General features: G+C 48.8%; 2 protein-coding genes and 1 non-coding gene across 3 annotated transcripts; all 3 read left to right on the top strand.

The window, feature by feature from the left end:
• Nucleotides 1-2,111: 2,111 nt before the first annotated feature.
• LOC129637488 (small integral membrane protein 10-like protein 2A) lies at nt 2,112-16,109 on the top strand. The gene is made up of 2 exons (XM_055561659.1): nt 2,112-2,552; nt 14,272-16,109. Exons 1-2 carry the CDS (start codon nt 2,367-2,369, stop codon nt 14,290-14,292), a joined length of 207 nt encoding a protein of 68 aa, XP_055417634.1. The 5' UTR covers nt 2,112-2,366; the 3' UTR covers nt 14,293-16,109.
• On the top strand, nt 13,460-13,566 carry LOC129638249 (U6 spliceosomal RNA). Its single transcript, XR_008707756.1, has one exon. It is a non-coding gene; the product is annotated as a U6 spliceosomal RNA (small nuclear RNA).
• FAM220A (family with sequence similarity 220 member A) lies at nt 14,349-16,109 on the top strand. Its single transcript, XM_055561658.1, has one exon. It carries the CDS (start codon nt 14,349-14,351, stop codon nt 15,114-15,116), a length of 768 nt encoding a protein of 255 aa, XP_055417633.1. The 3' UTR covers nt 15,117-16,109.
• Nucleotides 16,110-18,992: the final 2,883 nt, after the last annotated feature.

Here is an 18,992-nt window from a genome sequence, read left to right as displayed (position 1 = left end):
TACAGTCCATGGGGTTGCAAAGAGTTGGATACTACTGAGCGATTTCACTTTATGTCTAATTACAACAGGCTTCTTACCTTGCTCAGTTAAGCTTTATGATAATTTTGTTTGCCATTGTTTATGGCAACCAAATAGCTTGTTTAAAATGCCTCATTGCCTCAATGGCATTTAGAGACAAAGAATGAGTAACTAGGGAGGAGATATATATATCTCTCACAGCCCCCAAGCCCATCTGGCCCTTCAACATAGTTTTAATAAACAGGACTGCCAATTCTCCACCCCTGAAAATCTTTACAGGCCCAGGAATAGATTTAGCTGATCTCCAACCCTGTTTTCACGTTGTTGGATTGGTTTTGAGTCTTTTGGCAGAATTTCCATGAAAGACCCTAGCCTTTAAAATTTTGTTTCCTAAAACACTGTACAAGGAAGTGTTCCTTTTGCTTCTGGGAGGCAATGTTTTGAAAAACAACCATAATTCAGCGGTATGTGTTCTGTCATCTTCAGAGACAGCACCCACTGTGCACTGAAAGGAAAACGCTGCTCACAAAAAAAGGGAAGTGAGCTTTTTAAAGTCAATGACAAATGCGGCAAATGCTGTGCTGCAAAAATAATGGAAATGAAAGGTTTGTGCAAACCCTTTGAAAAAACCTCGTTTTCGTAATAATAAAGCTAGTCAAAAGCTAAAATCCTTCAAATATCTATCTCTTGGCCCAAAACATAATGGGTACTGAAAATAGTATAATGGAACATCAAAAAGTACAATTCTTTTTAAAACAGTAGACATATAAAGAAAAATGATAACGCTAAAGAATAGTTAAAATGACACTCCTAGACATGTCTTATGTAGTTTATAATTTTCCCCTTTGAATTATGGAAAAAATTCAGGTTTAAAAAATATTTTGAATATAGATTCATTTCAGAGTACAGAATTTCTTTTGTTTTTTTTGGATATGTGGCTCTGTATGCAGGATCTTAGTTCCCTGACCAGGGACAGACCTTGTGTCTCTTGCCGTGGAAGCATGGGATCCCGGTCCGGGCGCCGCCCCCGCCGCCCCCCACCTCCCCGCCCGACCTCTGGAGAGTTCTTTTAAATGATTTTTTAAAATGATTACTCCAAATCTATTCTGGGGCAAAGGAGCTTTAAATTAAAATACATTTAAATCCATTCTTACACTGTCACTTTCTACTGTGGCTTTCTTAAAGGACTTAAGCCTTGCTTTTCATTTAACTAATTATACATTTTTCCCACCTATACCAAATTCCCAGACTTTTTCTTGGGTGGGCATAAGTAATGACATGAAATACTGTCTGATCTGAGAAGGTATTTACCTTCAAAGCCCTACAAATGTTTAATAGAAACCTATATGCTTAACTAGGAATGTAAAAACTCACTGTCAAAAAAAATCCCCTCAAAACCTCAGAACACTGTAAGTTTTGAAAGTTTGAACATTTTTACTTTTTACATCAGTGAAAGTCGCTCAGTCGTGTGCGACTCTTTGCGACCCCATGGACTGTAGCCCGCCAGGCTCTTCTGTCTGTGAAATTCTCCAGGCAAGAATACTGGAGTGGGTTGCCATGCCCTCCTCCAGGGAATCTTTTGGACGCAGGGATCCAACCCGGGTCTCCTGCGTTGCAGGCAGATACTTTACCGTCTGAGCCACCAGGGAAACCGTTTTACAATTAGAGGCTTCGTAATTAATATGATTATTAAAAGACCGAACTATCAATATATGAGTTGACACTGTAATCCACCTGAGGAGTAAGTTCTCCCTGTTTGGCCCCAAGAAACTATTTTGTTTCTTTTTTTCACTGTGGTAAGACAAGCATAACACAAAACTTTACTATTTTAATAACTGTTGAACGTTCGGCAGCGCTAAGCCCATTCACCTTAAACCCACTGTTCAGCACCTCCCTGTGTTTTTATTTTCTGGCTTACCACTAGGGGGCGGAAGAACACAACGCATCACCCGGCCTCTTCGCGCCACCTAGCCCACGCATGCGCTTCTCACCTGGGGCAAGGTGAACGGGGGCGGGGCAGGGGCGGGGCCTAAGGGGCGGGGCCACAGACGCCGGCTCGGCGCCGGCATTGTGACGTCAGGTCGCGCAGCCGGGCTGGGACCGGGCGCCGGCTCGCTGAGGCGCTTCCCGGGAGCGTGACGCGCCGACTCCCCTCCCCGCGGCCCGCCCGCCCGCCGGCCTCGCCGCCGCCTCCTTCGCTCCCTCAGTGGGCCAGCGGCCGGGGCGGAGGCTCGGGGGCGTCGCGGCGCCGAGAGGGCGGGCGGCCGGGCTTCGGCGCGCCCGGCGGCCCGGGTCCAGCGGCCGGTCGGTGCGCGGCGGGCCGGCGGCGGCGGCGGGCGCCGGTCTATATGGCGGCGGCTCTGTCGGGCCTGGCTGTCCGGCTATCGCGCTCGGCCGCCGCCCGCTCTTATGGGGTCTTCTGCAAGGGGTTGACCCGCACGCTGCTCATCTTCTTCGACCTGGCCTGGCGCTTGCGTATCAACTTCCCCTACCTCTACATCGTGGCTTCCATGATGCTCAACGTCCGTCTGCAGGTGGGTGAGGCGCGCCCGCCCAACCCCCTGCCTTCCCCCCGCCCCGGATCGTCCCCGAGCGCCGGTCCGCCTCGCGCGGCCCGACCCACCCTCGCCCAGGCCGCGAAGATGCCGCCGGAAGGTGCCAGGCTGGATGCCGAGTGTATGGCTCAGCACCGCGCCTTTCTCCCGCAGCCCCGCGGGAGAAAATCCCCGCAGAGGTCATTGTTGACCCTGTTTTCGCAGAAGAGGCGGGGTGGGGTGGGGGCGTGGAGCGGCAGGCCTCGAGTACGGTCCTCCAGCGGGCTCACGGGCTCGGAAGGCCCCTGGCCCTGAAGAGGAAACTGTGACAATGACTGATTGGGGATGCGGGGGCGGGGAGTGCGTTTATCGTTGCCTTTTCTAGTTCCCAAACTTTATGAAGCTTTCAAAGCGATGCAAGCTTAAGGTAAATTAATTGATGTTAATCGATGTTCTGATAGAGGTATCCATGTTTATCCTGGCCCGGGGTGGAAGGTGGTGGTGGTGAAAGGAGTGGGGGTGGTGATGAGGAAAAAACGAGGTGTAAAGACGTAGAGAGGCAAAGGTTCAGAGGCCTGAAACAGTTCAGATGTGAAATAGTACACACACCCACACACACCCAGCACCCTGGAGATCATCTCTGCCATCAGGGATTGACATTTCTACCTCCCGCAAATTCCAGATGCCTTGTTCTGGCGGAATGGAAAACCGTCAAATTGAGAATGATTCCTTCCCGAGTGTGTCATAGATGGCCAAGTGCTGAGCATCTCTTGGCTTCCATTTACACATTGTGGAGGGTCTGCTGTGTGCCGCCTAAGGCTCTGATGAACAGGTCCCTGTTCCCCAAGAGCTTAGGGTCTGACAGTACTTAGGGGAAGCCTGAGCAGGACTGCGCGGAATTGACGTGGGCGGGGCAGGTGCTTTCTTTTTTCCCTTTGGTTTGACTGTGCCTGTGTGCTAACTTCAGTCGTGTCTGACTCTTTGGGACCCCATGGACTGTAGCCCACCAGGCTCCTCTGTGCATGGGGTTCTCCAGGCAAGAATACTGGAGTGGGTTGCCTTGCCCTCCTCCAGGGAATTTTCCCGACCCAGGAACTGAAAGTCTCTATGTCTATTGCATTGGCAGGCAGTATCAGAATATAATTGTCTCAAAGCCTCTCACTGGTGGTGTAAAACCCCTTATTGACCGAAATTGAGTTAAGGTGAGTTGGGATGAACCTGCCTCTCTATTTCAGGGTCCAAATCGAGATTCTTTTGTGTGAACAGGGGCTTGTAGCATCCTTAAGTGGTGCCAAAGGAGTCAGAAACTCAGGTTTCCAGTAGGTTGTAGCAATGAGCAAAGAAGGTGCTGGGAGTGGGGACAGAAATCAGCCAGAAAGCCTGTGCTCCAGCCTGTTGTCACCAGCCAACTGCTGTGTGCCAGAGGCAGCCATTTCCAAGAGAAAGTGGAAATCCTAATTTTTAAATATCATCGCAACAAAAAATCACCTTTGTGGGCAAAGCAGAATGTGTCAGGAGGCTCTATCTGACCCTCAAGCTCCACTTTGGAGACTTTCGTTCCGGGGTTACTTGTATAATTTGCAGGCTTCCTGGGTGGCACTAAGTGGTAAGGAACCTGCTTTCCAACGCAGGGGACATTAAGGGATGAGGGTGGGAAGATCCCCTGGAGGAGGAGATGGCAGCCCCCTCCAGTATTCTTGCCAGGAGGGGCTGCAGTCCGTAGGGTCACAAAGAGTTGGACACGACTGAAGTGACTTAGCACACACTTAGCACGTAGTCACAAGTAAGAGAAAATCAACAAGATGTTGAAAATAGCCAGTGGTGTACCATAAAACCTCACCTTTCTGATATGTCCACTTAGTTACTTTTGACCACCCCTCTAGTCCAAGCTGCCAAGGTGCCTCTATCTTTTCTCCCCAGGGCCCTTGGAGACGTCTTTTAAAAGTATAAATCAGATTGTGTCATTCCTTACGAGAAAAAAAAAAAGAAACCCAAACTGCTTCCCACTGCCCGTGGAATGCAGTTCACATGTTTCTGTCCTGTAGATTTGACTTCTGTCCACCTTGCTGACATCTCCCTGGCTTGTTCCTTGCTTGCTCTGTTTTCCTGTCTCCTCTCTGCAGGCACCAAGCCTCTTCCTGCCCCTGGGCATTTGCATTTGTTGTTGTTGCCACCTGAGCACTCCTCCCTGGCTCTTAGAACTCCAGGACGCTCTCACTCCTGGCTTCTCCTTTGAGAAGGGTCTTTGGGACCAAATCAACCTGGTCTTCAGCCGCTGTTGTCACTGCAAGAGTGCTGAGGCTTGCTTCATATCAATAAGGAGTGAAGGACTGCATTCCTGCTATGATGATGAGGGTTTCCACATCTCCCAGTTGCTTGTAGGCCAGTAGGGGAAGCTCTGGAAAGGTCACTCAGATACAGATTTCCTAACGAGGAGTTTGCACTGTCGTGATTGAGGGCCAGCGCTCTGTGGAGGCGGGAGGTTGGCTCTGGGATGTGTGGCGCGGGCAGAACGGAGAGCCGGGGACACCGGCCCCACGGGTGGCTTGCCGGATGAGCCGTCGGGTCGTCGTCCACAGGCAGCACAGCTTTAGAGAACCGTGGAAGCTGAACACTCTGGCTGTAGAGTGCGGGGTTTATTTGGCCATTTCAGGTGTGCGTGGGGGTGGGCAGGCGCAGAGAAGGTGGTCCCTCGGTGCTTTGAGGGAGGGCTGCCTGAGAACTGTGTGAGGATTTTTCCATTGTGGAGTGTTGACACGCCAGCCCCTGCATTGCTCAAGGGTCACCTGTATTTGCAAACTGTATATCTGACAAGGATTAATCTTCAAAACATGTGAAGAACTCGGCAACAACCACCCAATTCAAACATGGGCAAAGGGCTTGAACAGACATTTCTCCAAAGAAGATACACCAATGGCAAGTAAACCCAGGAAAAGATGGGCAGTTGGAACGTGTTTGTGGGCAGCCAGGCCACCGGCCATGGTGAGGACCTGAGAAGTGGTTGCAGTGACCTCTGAGCCCCGAGCCCCAGGCTGTGCGCTTGAGCCTTGTGGCCCCGTGGGACGCCCATAGAAGGGGCCCTGGTGGCCAGGCTCTGCTTCCCGTCCCAGCCCTGCAGGATGCGAATGTGGTGTCCCCCTGCTTCTGGGCCCTCACAGACCCATGCGGGCCACCTTCTCTCCCTGAGACTCACGGCTCCTGCTGTCTCCCCCCATCTCCTCCCGTCCTGTCCCAGGGACACTTTTGGGCCTGGAGGGCAAGTGACTGCTCGTCTGTCACTGGCAAAATCTCCTCACCTGGACCTGGGGACCCCCACGCCAGGCTTAGTCCCCAGGAGCCTTTCTACTCACTGCTCCGGCTCCAAATCTGAGCCCAGCTACACAGGCTGAGAAGCTTCCCGTGCCCAGCCCTTGCCTGACCTGGCCCTGCCCCCAGGAGGCCTCTCTTCTGCCAGGGAGGCAATAAAACCCAGTGCTGGGGGAGAAAAATTGGGAAACTGCAAGTCAGAGTCACACTGAGACTGGCTCTTCTGCAGGGAGGGGACAGTGAGGATGTGGAGAAATTAGACCCCTGTACACTGCTGGGAGGAATGGAAGGGGGTGCGGTTGCTGTGGGAAGCAGTTTCAGTTCAGTCGCTCAGTCGTGTCCGACAGTTTGCAACCCCATGGACCGCGGCACGCCAGGCCTCCCTGTTCATCACCAACTCCCAGAGTTTACTTAAACTCATGTTCATTGCGTCAGTGATGCCATCCAACCATCTCATCCTCTGTCGTCTTCTCCTCCCGCCTTCAATCTTTCCCAGCATCAGTGTTTTCCAGTGAGTCAGTTCTTCACAGTAGGTGACCAAAGTATTGGAGTTTCAGCTTCTGCATCAGTCCTTCCAGTGAATATTCAGGACTGATTTCCCCTAGGATTGACTGGTTGGATCTACTTACAGTCCAAGGCATTCTCAAGAGTCTTCTCCAACACCACAGTTCAAAAGCATCAATTCTTTGGTGCTCAGCTTTCTTTATTTTATAGTCCAACTCTCACATCCATACGTGACCACTGGAAAAACCATAGCTTTGACTAGATGGACCTTTGTTGGTAAAGTAATATCTCTGCTTTTTAATATGCTGTCTAGGTTGGTCATAGCTTTTCTTCCAGGGAGCAAGCATCTTTTAATTTCATGACTGCAGTTACCATCTGCAGTGATATTGGAACCCCCCAAAATAAAAGTCTTGTCACTGTTTCCATTGTTTCCCCAGCTATTTGCCATGAAGTGATGGGACCAGGTGCCGTGATCTTCGTTTTCTGAATATTGAGTTTTAAGCCAACTTTTTCGCTCTCCTCTTTCACTTTCATCAAGAGGCCTTTTAGTTCCTCTTCACTTTCTGCCATAAGGGTGGTGTCGTCTCCATATCTGAGGTTATTGATATTTCTCCCCACAATCTTGATTCCAGCTTGTGCTTCTTCCAGCCCAGCGTTTCTCATGATGTACTCTGCATATAAGTTAAATAAGCAGGGTGACAATAGACAGTCTTGACGTACTCCTTACCCAATTTGGAACCAGTCTGTTCCATGTCCAGTTCTAACTGATGCGTCTTGACTTGCATACAGGTTTTTCAGGAGGTAGGTCAGGTGGTCTTGGGAAGCAGTTTAGCAGGTCCTCAAAAAGTTGAGTACAGGATCGCTGTATGGTTCAGTGGTTTCACTGTAGGCGCACACCGCAGAGATCTGAAGGCAGGGACGCAGGCGCTTGTGCCCCAGTGTTCCCGGCAGCACTGTGGATGATTCAGGCATCCGTCAGCACATGAGAGGACAGACAGACGCGTGTACCTTCAGTGGACTCTTACTCAGCTTTGAAAAGGAATGAAGTTCTCACACCTGCTACAACTTGGATGGACTTAAGGGACGCCATTCAAAGAGGCAGAACATAGAAGGTGGTGGCCAGGGGCTGGAGGAGGGGGAACGGGAGTTGTTGAATGAAGATGCTTCTCGTTTGGATGAAAACGTCCCAGAGCCGTGTGGTGGTGATGGACGGTAGCCTTTATGTGTATTTTACTGCAGGTTTAAAAGAAGTAGCAGACGGGAGATTATGCTCTTGGTTGTAGTGGCAGTGTTCAGTTGCTGTAACGTTTCTGTCTGTCCTTTTTTTGGGCTGAGCTGGGTCTCCGCTGCTGTGAGGGCTCCTCTCTAGTTGCAGCGCCCAGGCTTCTCATTGCAGGGGCTTTACCTGTTGCCAAGCTTGCGCTCCAGGGCTTTTGTGCTCCGAAGCTGTGGAGCACGGGCCTGGTTGCTTCGAGGCATGTGGAATCTTCCAGGACCAGGGGTTGAACCCATGTCCCCCTGCCACATGCATTGGCAAGCAGACTCCAGACACTGGACCACTAGAGAAGTCCTGGACATACGTTTTCATTTCTCTTGGTTATATGCCTAGGGTTGGAACTGCTGGGTCGTGTGGTAACTTTGTGTTCAACCAGTTAAAAAAAAATCACTCTTACTTCCTGATGAGAGTGGAGGGGGGAGCAGGGAGACCCTCAGATGAGTAGGAGAGAGGAGTGTTGGTGATCCATCACGGTGATGCCAGGGAAGCCCTGGAGGAGGTTGCATTGTGGGCATATCTTGGCATTTGCGCCAACAGGCTTGCCTGCCTTAAAGGACGAGGTGGTGTGAGAGAAGTGCTTGTTTGCACCTCTTTTTGTGTGAACTGTATCTGTTCTTTGCCCGTTTTTCTGGTGGGTTGTTGGTGGGTTTCTTGAAGCTTTGTCAAATAAGAGTTGTGTGTTGATAAGAGTTGAAAACATTTTCCAGTTACCATGTTTTTCATTTTGCTGACTTTTGGGTTTTGTCCTAGTTAGAAAGGCCCTCCCAACTCTAAAGATACAAGGAATTCACTTGTAATTTACTCTGGTACTAATACATCACATTTTGCTTTTACACATAAAACGTTGGAGTTTATCCTGGCATAAGGTGTACGGTATTGATGCAAACTGACCTGTCTCTACCTGCCACAAGGAAGCTTGTGCCTGTGCGTTTTGCCCTTGTCCCTACGTTCAGTGGAAAGCAAGCCTCCAGAGGACGGATCCTTCTTTATCTGCTTGGTGCGCTGTCCCCATCCCTGTGCTCAGAACAGCACTGGCCTAGCTTAGGGGCTCGGTGAACACTTGCTGATTGACTCTGTGCAGAAAACGCCGCAGGTGTGGAATTCCCTAGGAAAGGTTACAGTCATTAGTAACGAGTCTTGGAAGTCCTCGCCAGCTCGCCCTGCTCGGCGGTCAGTGTGCCGGGTACCTCCTCGGGCGGTGTCGGGCTCTCTGACGGCTCCCAGCCTGCGGCCACTCCCTCCTGGACCTCCACGTCTGTCCACGCTTGGGCCACTTTGGGTCATTCAGGGGTCGCTTCTCTGGCCTCTGCTTGACAGACTCCCTCAGTTGTGTTTTGTTACTGGTTCCCTCTGACATGCTTTTTAAAAAAAATGAGCTAATTTTGACTGCCCCCAGTCTTAGTTGTGGCATGCGAACTCTTAGTTGTGGCAGGCAGGATCTAGTTCCCTGACTCAGGATCGAACCCGGGTGCCCTGAATTTGGAGCATGGAGTCTTAGTCACTGGACCACCAGGGAGTCCTTCCCCTGACGCGCTTGCTGATAGCGATGCTCATAGCAGCTGTTTCTCGGCTGCCCCGGGCTGTGGCCACAGAACACGCTGGGTACATCCAGCCGAAGAGTCCTCATGCAGGACAGCAGGCGCCGCCTTGCTCGGCCCACCCTCCTGCCTCATGCCTGGCCGGGTGGGCACACCCTGGAGCCTCTGGGTGGTGGCTAGCGCGCGGGGATGGCGTGGATGCGCTGCGTGGTTCGCAGCAGGGACTGGGTCCGTGTGCCCGACTCTGTGCGCTGGTGCTTGGGGGCGGCACAGAGTGCCCTTCCTCTTGCTTGTCCTCTGAGCAGTGTGGCCAGCAGGGCAGTTTGTCTCAGATGCTTTCATGGTGAGCTCAGCGGCGGGCAGGTCAGCTGACGCTGCCTCCGAGAGCTGGGAGTGGGCTGGGAGTGGGCGGTGTCACTCCGAGGTGGAATCGGAAAACAGCACAAGCGAATGCTCGTGCCAGGCAGAGACAGACCATTGGGTACCGAAGTGGGGAGGGCGGATTAGGGCCATAGGATTAGCAGGTTCAGACTACCATGTGTAAAACAGGTAAGCAACAGGATATGTCGTATAGCCACCTCCTGTAGTAACTTTGATTAGAGTATGGTGTGTAAAAACACTGAGTCGCTGTGCTGTGCATAATATTCTAAGTCAGCTGTACTTCAATTAAAAAACCAGCCGTGAAGCCAGGTGGCATGAGGCATCACCAGGCAGGTCCCCCTCCACGCTGGTGGTCATCCAGCTGAGCAGCCGCCCTGCATTCAGCTGTGCCCCAGCCCCCAGCCCCCTTCGGGGATAGCCTTGCCGGCTGGCTGGCAGCAGCACAGAGGCGGGGGTATTTTTAGTTTCCAGAGCAATGGTATCCAGACCATCACGTCCCTGAAGCCATTAATAGTGCAGGTTGGGGAGGTTAAGGTGACCGCACCAGAGGGTGCAGCTGCGAATCGGGTCAGGCCTGCTGGCGCCCAGCAGGGCGCCAGCCTCCCTGGCGGGGATGCTTGTGGACCGGGTTTCTCCTGTCTGCCAGTTTCCTCCACACCTCACCCCCATGGCCGCTGTGGTTCCCTATTCAATGGTTGTCTGTTTCTGGGGGGATAGGGGGCAGGCACTGGTGAGGGAGGTGAGGAGTAAGCTCAGCCCTGCACTTTGTTTTTCTTGCCCCATACTGTGTTTTTATTTATTTTTTTAAATTTAATTTTGGCGGTGCTGGGTCTTCACTGTGGCACATGGACCTAGCTCCCTGCTCCACGTGGGAACGTCCAGACCAGGAATCAAACCTGTGTCCCCTTCATTGGCAGGCGGATTCTTAACCCCTGAACCACTAGGAAAGTCCTGAATCACACTGTCTAGAATTTCAGAATAGACTTCCCTCATTTAGGGGGAAGGGGTCTCAGTGTTTGTGGATATGTCAGTTTGCCGTAATTTCTGCTGCTTATTATTTTGTAGATCTGGGGGTTGAGGGGTGGGAGATGATAGCTGGGCCGAGGACGGTTCATTGTGTGATAGTGCGTGCTTTATTTGGCAAGATACAGTGTGCCAATACGTGTACAGTACAGTGAGAGTAAACCACAAAAACCGCTGCATGGATGACTCTGCTTAGAAATTACTTGAAAGTTACTTCTGGCTCTCAATATATAAGTAATGTGTGTAACCATCTAATATCAAAAGTCATCTGGTTGAGGGCTCAGAGCCAAAAGTGTTTTAACTCACCTACTGAAGTCTTTTTGTAAAGAATTGAATACATAGTTTATCACTGAATTTACTGAAGCGCTAGATCTTGAGTAAGCAGCTTCAGATCAGATCAGTCGCTCAGTCGTGTCTGACTCTTTGCGATCCCATGAATCGCAGCACGCCAGGCCTCCCTGTCCATCACCAACTCCCAGAGTTCACTCAGACTCACGTCCATCGAGTCAGTGATGCCATCCAGCCATCTCATCCTCTGTCGTCCCCTTCTCCTCCTGCCCCCAATCCTTCCCAGCATCAGAGTCTTTTCCAATGAGTCAACTCTTCGCATGAGGCGGCCAAAGTACTGGAGTTTCAGCTTTAGCATCAGTCCTTCCAAAGAAATCCCAGGGCTGATCTCCTTCAGAATGGACTGGTTGGATCTCCTTGCAGTCCAAGGGACTCTCAAGAGTCTTCTCCAACACCACAGTTCAAAAGCATCAATTCTCCAGTGTTCAACCTTCTTCACAGTCCAACTCTCACATCCATACATGACTACAGGAAAAACCATAGCCTTGACTAGACGAACCTTTGTTGGTAAAGTAATGTCTCTGCTTTTGAATATGCTATCTAGGTTGGTCATAACTTTCCTTCCAAGGAGTAAGCGTCTTTTAATTTCATGCCTGCAGTCACCATCTGTAGTGATTTTGGAGCCCAGAAAAATAAAGTCTGACACTGTTTCCACTGTTTGCCCATCTATTTCCCATGAAGTGGTGGGACCGGATGCCATGATCTTCATTTTCTGAATGTTGAGCTTTAAGCCAACTTTTTCATTCTCCACTTTCACTTTCATCAAGAGGCTTTTGAGTTCCTCTTTACTTTCTGCCATAAGGGTGGTGTCATCTGCATATCTGAGGTTATTGATATTTCTCCCGGCAATCTTGATTCCAGCTTGTGTTTCTTCCAGTCCAGCGTTTCTCATGATGTACTCTGCATAGAAGTTAAATAAGCAGGGTGACAATATACAGCCTTGACGTACTCCTTTTCCTATTTGGAACCAGTCTGTTGTTCCATGTCCAGTTCTAACTGTTGCTTCCTGACCTGCATACAAATTTCTCAAGAGGCAGATCAGGTGGTCGGGTATTCCCATCTCTTTCAGAATTTTCCACAGTTTATTGTGATCCACACGCTCTCACTATTTGTTACTGTTGTTCAGTCGCTAAGCTGTGTCCCAGTCTTGCCCACCCCGTGGACTGGAGCACACCACGCTCCTCTGTTCCCCGGAGTTTGCTCAGATTCATGTCCATTGAGTTGATGATGCCATCCAACCATCTCATCCTCTGTCCGCCCCTTCTCCTGCCGTCAGTCTTTCCCAGCTTCAGGGTCTTTTCCAGTGAGTTGGCTCTTCACATAAGGTGGCCAAAATATTGAAGCTTCAGCTTCAGCATCAGTCCTTCCATTAAATATTCAGGGTTGAGTGTATGATTACTTTGTCATTATCGAAGGTATGATTACATTAAGGGTATCTTATTTAAAATATTGTAAGAATTCTGACAACATTTCACCTTTCTGAACTGTACTGAGTTATCCTATAAGGACATAATGAAAGTAGTTAGAAGCCAATTTTCCTGAGAGTTGGCCCATATTAAATGACCTATTTTTCTTAAGAATTAAAAAACAAAACTGTTCTAATATGTATTAAAATATATTTAGGAATGCTTCCATTTCAGGAAAATGGTCATTTTTAATACATTTAGATCAGTAAAATTAAATGTAAGGTTTAAAAGAACATGCTTTGGAGAGTTAATTTGCGAGAGTTAGGCTTGCCTTGGTGAACCGTGAGAGTGTTGGCTGTGCTTTGCACCGCCAGCTGTGGCGGTGACTTCTTGTAGCGATATGTACGAGCATTGAATTACTAGATTGTACGAACCCGGACAGCATATCAAAAAGCAGAGACATTACTTTGCCAACAAAGGTCTGTCTAGTCAAGGCTATGGTTTTTCCAGTGATCATGTATGGATGTGAGAGTTGGACTGTGAAGAAAGCTGAGCGCCTAAGAATTGATGCTTTTGAACTGTGGTGCTGGAGAAGACTCTTGAGAGTCCCTTGGACTGCAAGGAGATCCAACCAGTCCATCCTAAAGGAAATCAGTCCTGGGTGTTCATTGGAAGGACTGATGCTGAAGCTGAAACTCCAATACTTTGGCCACTTCATTCGAAGAGTTGACTCATTGGAAAAGACCCCGATGCTGGGAGGGATTGGGGGCAGGAGGAGAAGGGGACGACAGAGGATGACATGGCTGGATGGCATCACTGACTTGATGGACAGGAGTTTGGGTGAACTCCGGGAGTTGGTGATGGACAGGGAGGCCTGGCGTGCTGCGATTCATGGGGTCGCAAAGAGTCGGACACGACCGAGTGACTGAACTGAACTGAACGACTGAAACTAATATATTTTATGTCAGTTGTATAGCAATTTAACAAAAAAAAAGAACTGGGGACATCCCTGATGGTCCAGTGGCGAGGACTCCACCCTCCCAGCGGGAGGGAACTAGGTCTCACACACCACAACTGAAGATCTGGCGCAGCCAAATAAATATTCAAAATATAAAAAAATAGTTGGTGCTCGCTTCGGCAGCACATATACTAAAATTGGAACGATACAGAGAAGATTAGCATGGCCCCTGCGCAAGGATGACACGCAAATTCGTGAAGCATTCCATATTTAAAAATAAAATAAAATAATTGCACCTTATATTTGCATATAGCTTTAAGCTGCCAGATGTATTTGTGTCAGTGTTATATAGAATAATAGTCATCCTTGAATAGATTATGCCCCAAGGAGACATGAGGTTCCCCGGTGGCTCAGCCGTAAAGAATCTGCCTGCTGACACAGAAGATGTCGGTTCAGTCCCTGGGTGGGGAAGATCCATGGACAGAGGAGTCTGGTGGGCTATATGTAGTCCATGGGGTCCCAAAGAGTCAGACATGACTTAGCAACTCAACAACAATGTAAGTGAAGTTGCCCATGATTCCTTGAAAGTGGCTTGCCCTGCCTGAGTCACTGAGTATCATCCTCAAATAGGACACTCTGGGTAAGGCCTTGGTTGCTTGATTGAGTCATCTACTTTATCCTGGTTAAAGGGAGCCACTTTTTATTGAACCTGCAGAAATAACTACATTGCCATGAAAAGTGCAGAGCCTCAGTGCATATTTAAGTATTTTTAGGAAATACTGCATTAATCAAGTACTGTTCTTTTTTTTGTGATTTCTAATTGATAGGTTGACATCCTGTTTTCTATCACAGTGTGGGAATCCTTGGCACCGGAGACTGTCAAAGAGACCTTCGTATTTGCTGGGAAATACCTGGTGTGTGTGGACTCTCCCGAGACCCCGTCTTCATTATTACCCTGTAATTTGTTGGTCTTTTCCAGGTTCATATTGAGATCCACTGAAGGACTTCCGCGGACTGACAGGCGTGTCCTGGGGCTCAGGGTGTCAGAGACACAGCATGAGGGACGGACACAGGCCTCTCCGCACCCGCCTCACAGAGGAGCAGGGAGCGGGCGCCGCCTCGAACAGAGCCTCGTGCAGAGAACTGTGGAGCGAGAGAAGGCAGGAGGCGAGCCCTGGCCCAGCAGATGCCGCTTCCTGGGTGAGGAGGCCTGCGGCCGATGCCCGGGGAGATCCAGGAAAGGAGGAGTCATCTCTGGAAACAAAGCATGACCCGCGTGGCACCAGCCCCTTGCTTCGCAGTGGCCTCGAAGCGCTTCCACGGTGGCAAGAAGCAGTAGGAAGAAATTCAGCCTCAGCGGCTGCGCAGACCAACCCTGCGGGTCTGTCCTCGGCTCCTGCAGGGGAGCGGGGTGTGGGGCCGGCCCGTGGCGTCGGGGAGGCTCCTGGCACGGACTGGCCGCGGGCAGTGCCCAGGGCCACTGGCGGCCACAGAGGACGGAGCCACGGCGGAGAGTCCCGGGGGTCAGGACTGCTGGGCCGGCAGAGAGGGTCGGCAAAGGGGGTTTCTGAGGATGACCCGCCCCGTGCTTTCCTGGAGAAGCTGGACTCTGCGTTGGCACCCTCTTGCCTGCGATCCATCCTGCTGCACGCACATCCCCTAATATTCTTGAATAATGAGATGAAAAGTTTTTTCCCTGGCCATCCAGAGCCCATGTTTTCAGAGCCAAGAGTAGAGTACAAGAAAATGCTTTCATGGGAAAAAAGTACCTCAGATGATCTGCAGATAACAGTGGCATCACTGGCTGCACAAGCTTTTGAATGAGCAAATCTGTTATGCCGTGGTTAAGGTACAGGCAGAACAATAAAAATAGTGAGACTAAGCGCTGTCCTCGAATGCTTTCTTTTGCGTTAACTCTGGACGCACACGGCGCGGCAGTGAAGCTCCGGCTTTGATTCGTGAGACCAGACAGACTTAAAGTCAGTGAAACTTATGCCCACAGAAAGCTGGTTGATACGGAAGGCAATCTCTGTGTTTGAAAGACATTTAGGATTGGGAAGCCGAGTCAAAGAGGTTATTGACATTGCCTTATACAGCTGTCATACGAGAATCGAAAGCTGCAACAGCAAGCTTTAAGTTCACCTTCAGCACCATCCGGCAGGGCCGCCGTCCCAGGCACGCTCTCTCCAGCCTGTTCTCTGACCATCTGATGAGAGTAGATATTTGTAAAAGTCAACCCTGCTGGGCTTGGTCTGAGCCAGGCCAAGTTGATGGTAAGCTGTTGTCATTTCTGCGTTATGTAGAATAATTTGAGCAAAAGCTGATATCTTTTCTCACACCCCTTTCCTTCCACTTGACTTGCAATTTACATGGAGGGCCTACGGTGAAAGTTGCAATATTAACATTACCTTTACCTTTAGATAACTTTTCCTCAAACTAGGAACCTTAGCAGCGTTAACCCAAAATAAAAAATGAGCTTGAGCCTGTCTGCCGGAGCTCAGTCATAGAGGAAAAAAAAAAAGCAAGTATTTCCCCTTACAGAAGGTCTCCAGCTCCTAGGAGTTTCGATGTCTCCTGCACTAAACCTTTTTCTGCGCTGACCCCTTTTGTCGTGTGCTGGTAATTTGATGACAGGCACTGAAGAGCGGAAGTTTTTCAGGAGCCCAAAGAAGACACCCCATTTCCGGAGTTACTGATTGCATATATCAGTTTATATTGCGTGCTAAATTACCATGCCGTGTGCTATTTTAGTGTTCTGGGAAAATGAAAAATAAAACCTGTTCTTTAGCATAATAAATGTCTTATTTTACGTGTGTAGTCTTGGTTCCCTTCGTCTTTATTATTAATGCAGCCTTCCTCATACTTGCGTTTGTTTGCGAAAAGTTGTTCACTGATTTAGAAGATTGGAAGCAGAGAATCAAAAGCAAAATGTAAAATTACTCTCGAACTCAACTGTCCAGATAGAATGAAATAATGTGTTATGATCCTTGTGGAGTGGGGTGCTCACCCTTATGAAGCAGTGGTCTGCAGCCAGGCTACAAGGACACCGACCCGACTGACTAGAGAAAAAGCCCTGGTTGTGGACTCTCCGCCTCAGCGTCGTCAACAGGCGGTGAAGGAGATGACACATTTCAGTGTTCTAGAATGGGATCGGTTTTCTTGTCAACACCCGCTCCCTATCCCTCTTCCCTCCCCACCCCACCCCCCTTTTTTGTTGTTTTAAACTCAGTCTACTTTGAGATGGAAGTTTCCATGACACATCAGCTGTCTTTCTTTTGTAAATTCCAAGTATGTGAATTTTCAAACAGTTGCAAAGAACAGATTCAGAATTCCCTATTTAGCATTAACTGAATTAACTTGTGGCGCTGGTGGTAAAGAATCCGCCCCCAAGGCAGGAGACATAAGTGATGTGGGTTTGATCCCTGGATTGGGAAGAACCCCTTGAAGAGGGCATGGCAACCGACTCAGTACTCTTGCTCAGAGAATCCCATAGACAGAGGAGCCTGGCAGGCCATGGTCCATGAAGTCTCAGAGTCAGACACGGCTGAAGCGACTTAGCACACACAAATTAACTTGAAGTGTTTTCGTATAGTTACGTCAGAATAAGGTAAGTGTTTTTATAAAAGCTTTGTGGAAAAGCTCACAGTAACTGTTTTGTTTACATTATTTTTTAGTGCACACCCACTGCTGACACTTCCTTTTTGTGCTGTGCTGTCTCCAGGTCTGTCCGGAGGTGGCCCTCCTGTGGAAAGTCCTGGGGTAGAAAGGTGGTGATAAATGGAGCGTATGAAACCTATGAAGTTTCAGGACTGTGAAGGATGGCCTTCTATAACCCATTCTATTTTTGAAGCAATTAGAGGAATAAGATACTCTTGAATAAGTTGTTTCCATGATTGAATTATAAAAGGATCCCTCATTTGAAATATTTTAAATGTGTCATTTTGGCAGTGAAAACTGAGGGAAGCCTGTTTTAAAAGTTCTGATGTCTATATGCATGTTCTTCTTTTTTGCCTTTATGGATTCTGTTCTTAAGGACTAGACGGCACAGTCACTTTAAATTTAGAAACAGCGAATAGTGCAAAATCTTGGACTTGGTTATTCAAATTTGGAAATCATGAAATCTTTTTCACATGGAGTGGATGTTGAGATCTTGAAGTGATTATGAAGTTGCCAGCCTGTAGAGAATAAAAAAATTAAGAAGCTTGTGCTTACATCAATTATTCTTACATGACTTGATTTTATAGCTAGGAAGCAACACATGTATTTTGGAGCTTTGTGTGTGTATTCTAAAACGCATATAGGCCATTTCCTGTAATTTCACGCAGAATAAGAAATGTGGGGACTTCCCTGGTGGTCCAGTGGATAAGACTCTTGAGTTTCCACTGCAGGGGACCCATGTTTGATCCCTGGTCAGGGAACTAATTAAAATTTAATTAAAATTAAAAGATGCTCCTTGGAAGAAAAGCTATAACAAATCTAGACAGTTTATTAAAAAGCAGAGACATTACTTTGCTGAAAAAGGTGCATATAGTCAAAGCTATGGTTTTTCCAGTGGTCACATATGAATGTGAGCGTGGGCCCATAAGGAAGGCTCAATGCTGAAGAACTGATGCTTTTGAACTGTGGTGTTGGAGAAGACCCTTAAGACTCCCTTGGACTGCAAGGAGAGTCAACCAGTCCATCCTAAAGGAGATCAGTTCTGAATATGCATTGGAGGGACTGATGCTGAAGCTCCAATCTTTGAGCACCTGATGTGAAGAGCTGACTCATTAGAAAAGACCCTGAAACTGGGAAAGATTGAAGGTGGGAGGAGAAGGGTTCGACAGAGGATGAGATGGTTGGATGGCGTCACCGACTCAATGGACATGAGTTTGAATAAGCTCTGGGAGTTGGTGATGGACACGGAGGCCTGGCGTGCTGCAGTCCATGGGGTCCGTAAGAGTTGGATACAAACAACAACAGGGAATTAAGATCCCACAAGTGGCTCGGTATGGCCAAAAAAAAAAGTGTTTTAAGATTCACTTTGCACTTTGCTGTAGGTAACTTCAAAATTCTTAAGCTTTCTAAGGAGAAGTAGTAGAATGAAGGGATCTCCTAAACCATCCATATGAACTCAGAGCTGGAAATGGCTCTCCAACACCAGCCAGTGCTGGAAGCTTTGAAACACAGCCCAGCCAATTGACCCTCCATACGTTCAACGTAGCCATTTGAAACTAGAGGCCTCAGTAAGATGTCACAGGATGGTGGCTTCTGCTTGGCTCTCCTCGGCTTCCAGAATGTTACCTCTTTTTTTTTCTCCCAATTTTATGGAAACTTGGATGCACTGGACCAATTTAAACAAAGCATCTGTTCACTTTTCATTTGTACTTCACACCCTGCAAACTCCACAGAGCTGTGTATCTGCATGGCTGAAATGTGATTAGAAAACTTGTTTGCCAAGAGCCTGACTGCTTCTTAAAGGTCATCTTCATAGGCTTACGTTTCCTTTTTCCTGAAACGAACGTGTGCCATTGAGTGGAAGGCGTCTTTGAGGACTGGTGACTTGTGGTAAACAGCGGCGGTTCAAGGAGCGGGCGTGGCTGGTGCTGTTCTGCCTGTGTTTTAGGTATAAAACAAGGGCTTTTTATAGGGGAGCTGTGCCTTGCCACAGTATCAGAGTGGAATTCTGCAGTTAACTTGAATGCTTTTAGGTTTTTAAAA

Source organism: Bubalus kerabau, chromosome 23 (assembly GCF_029407905.1).
Source record: "Bubalus kerabau isolate K-KA32 ecotype Philippines breed swamp buffalo chromosome 23, PCC_UOA_SB_1v2, whole genome shotgun sequence".
In the NCBI taxonomy this organism is placed as follows: domain Eukaryota; kingdom Metazoa; phylum Chordata; class Mammalia; order Artiodactyla; family Bovidae; genus Bubalus; species Bubalus kerabau.
This window is presented reverse-complemented; position numbering and strand designations above follow the sequence as displayed.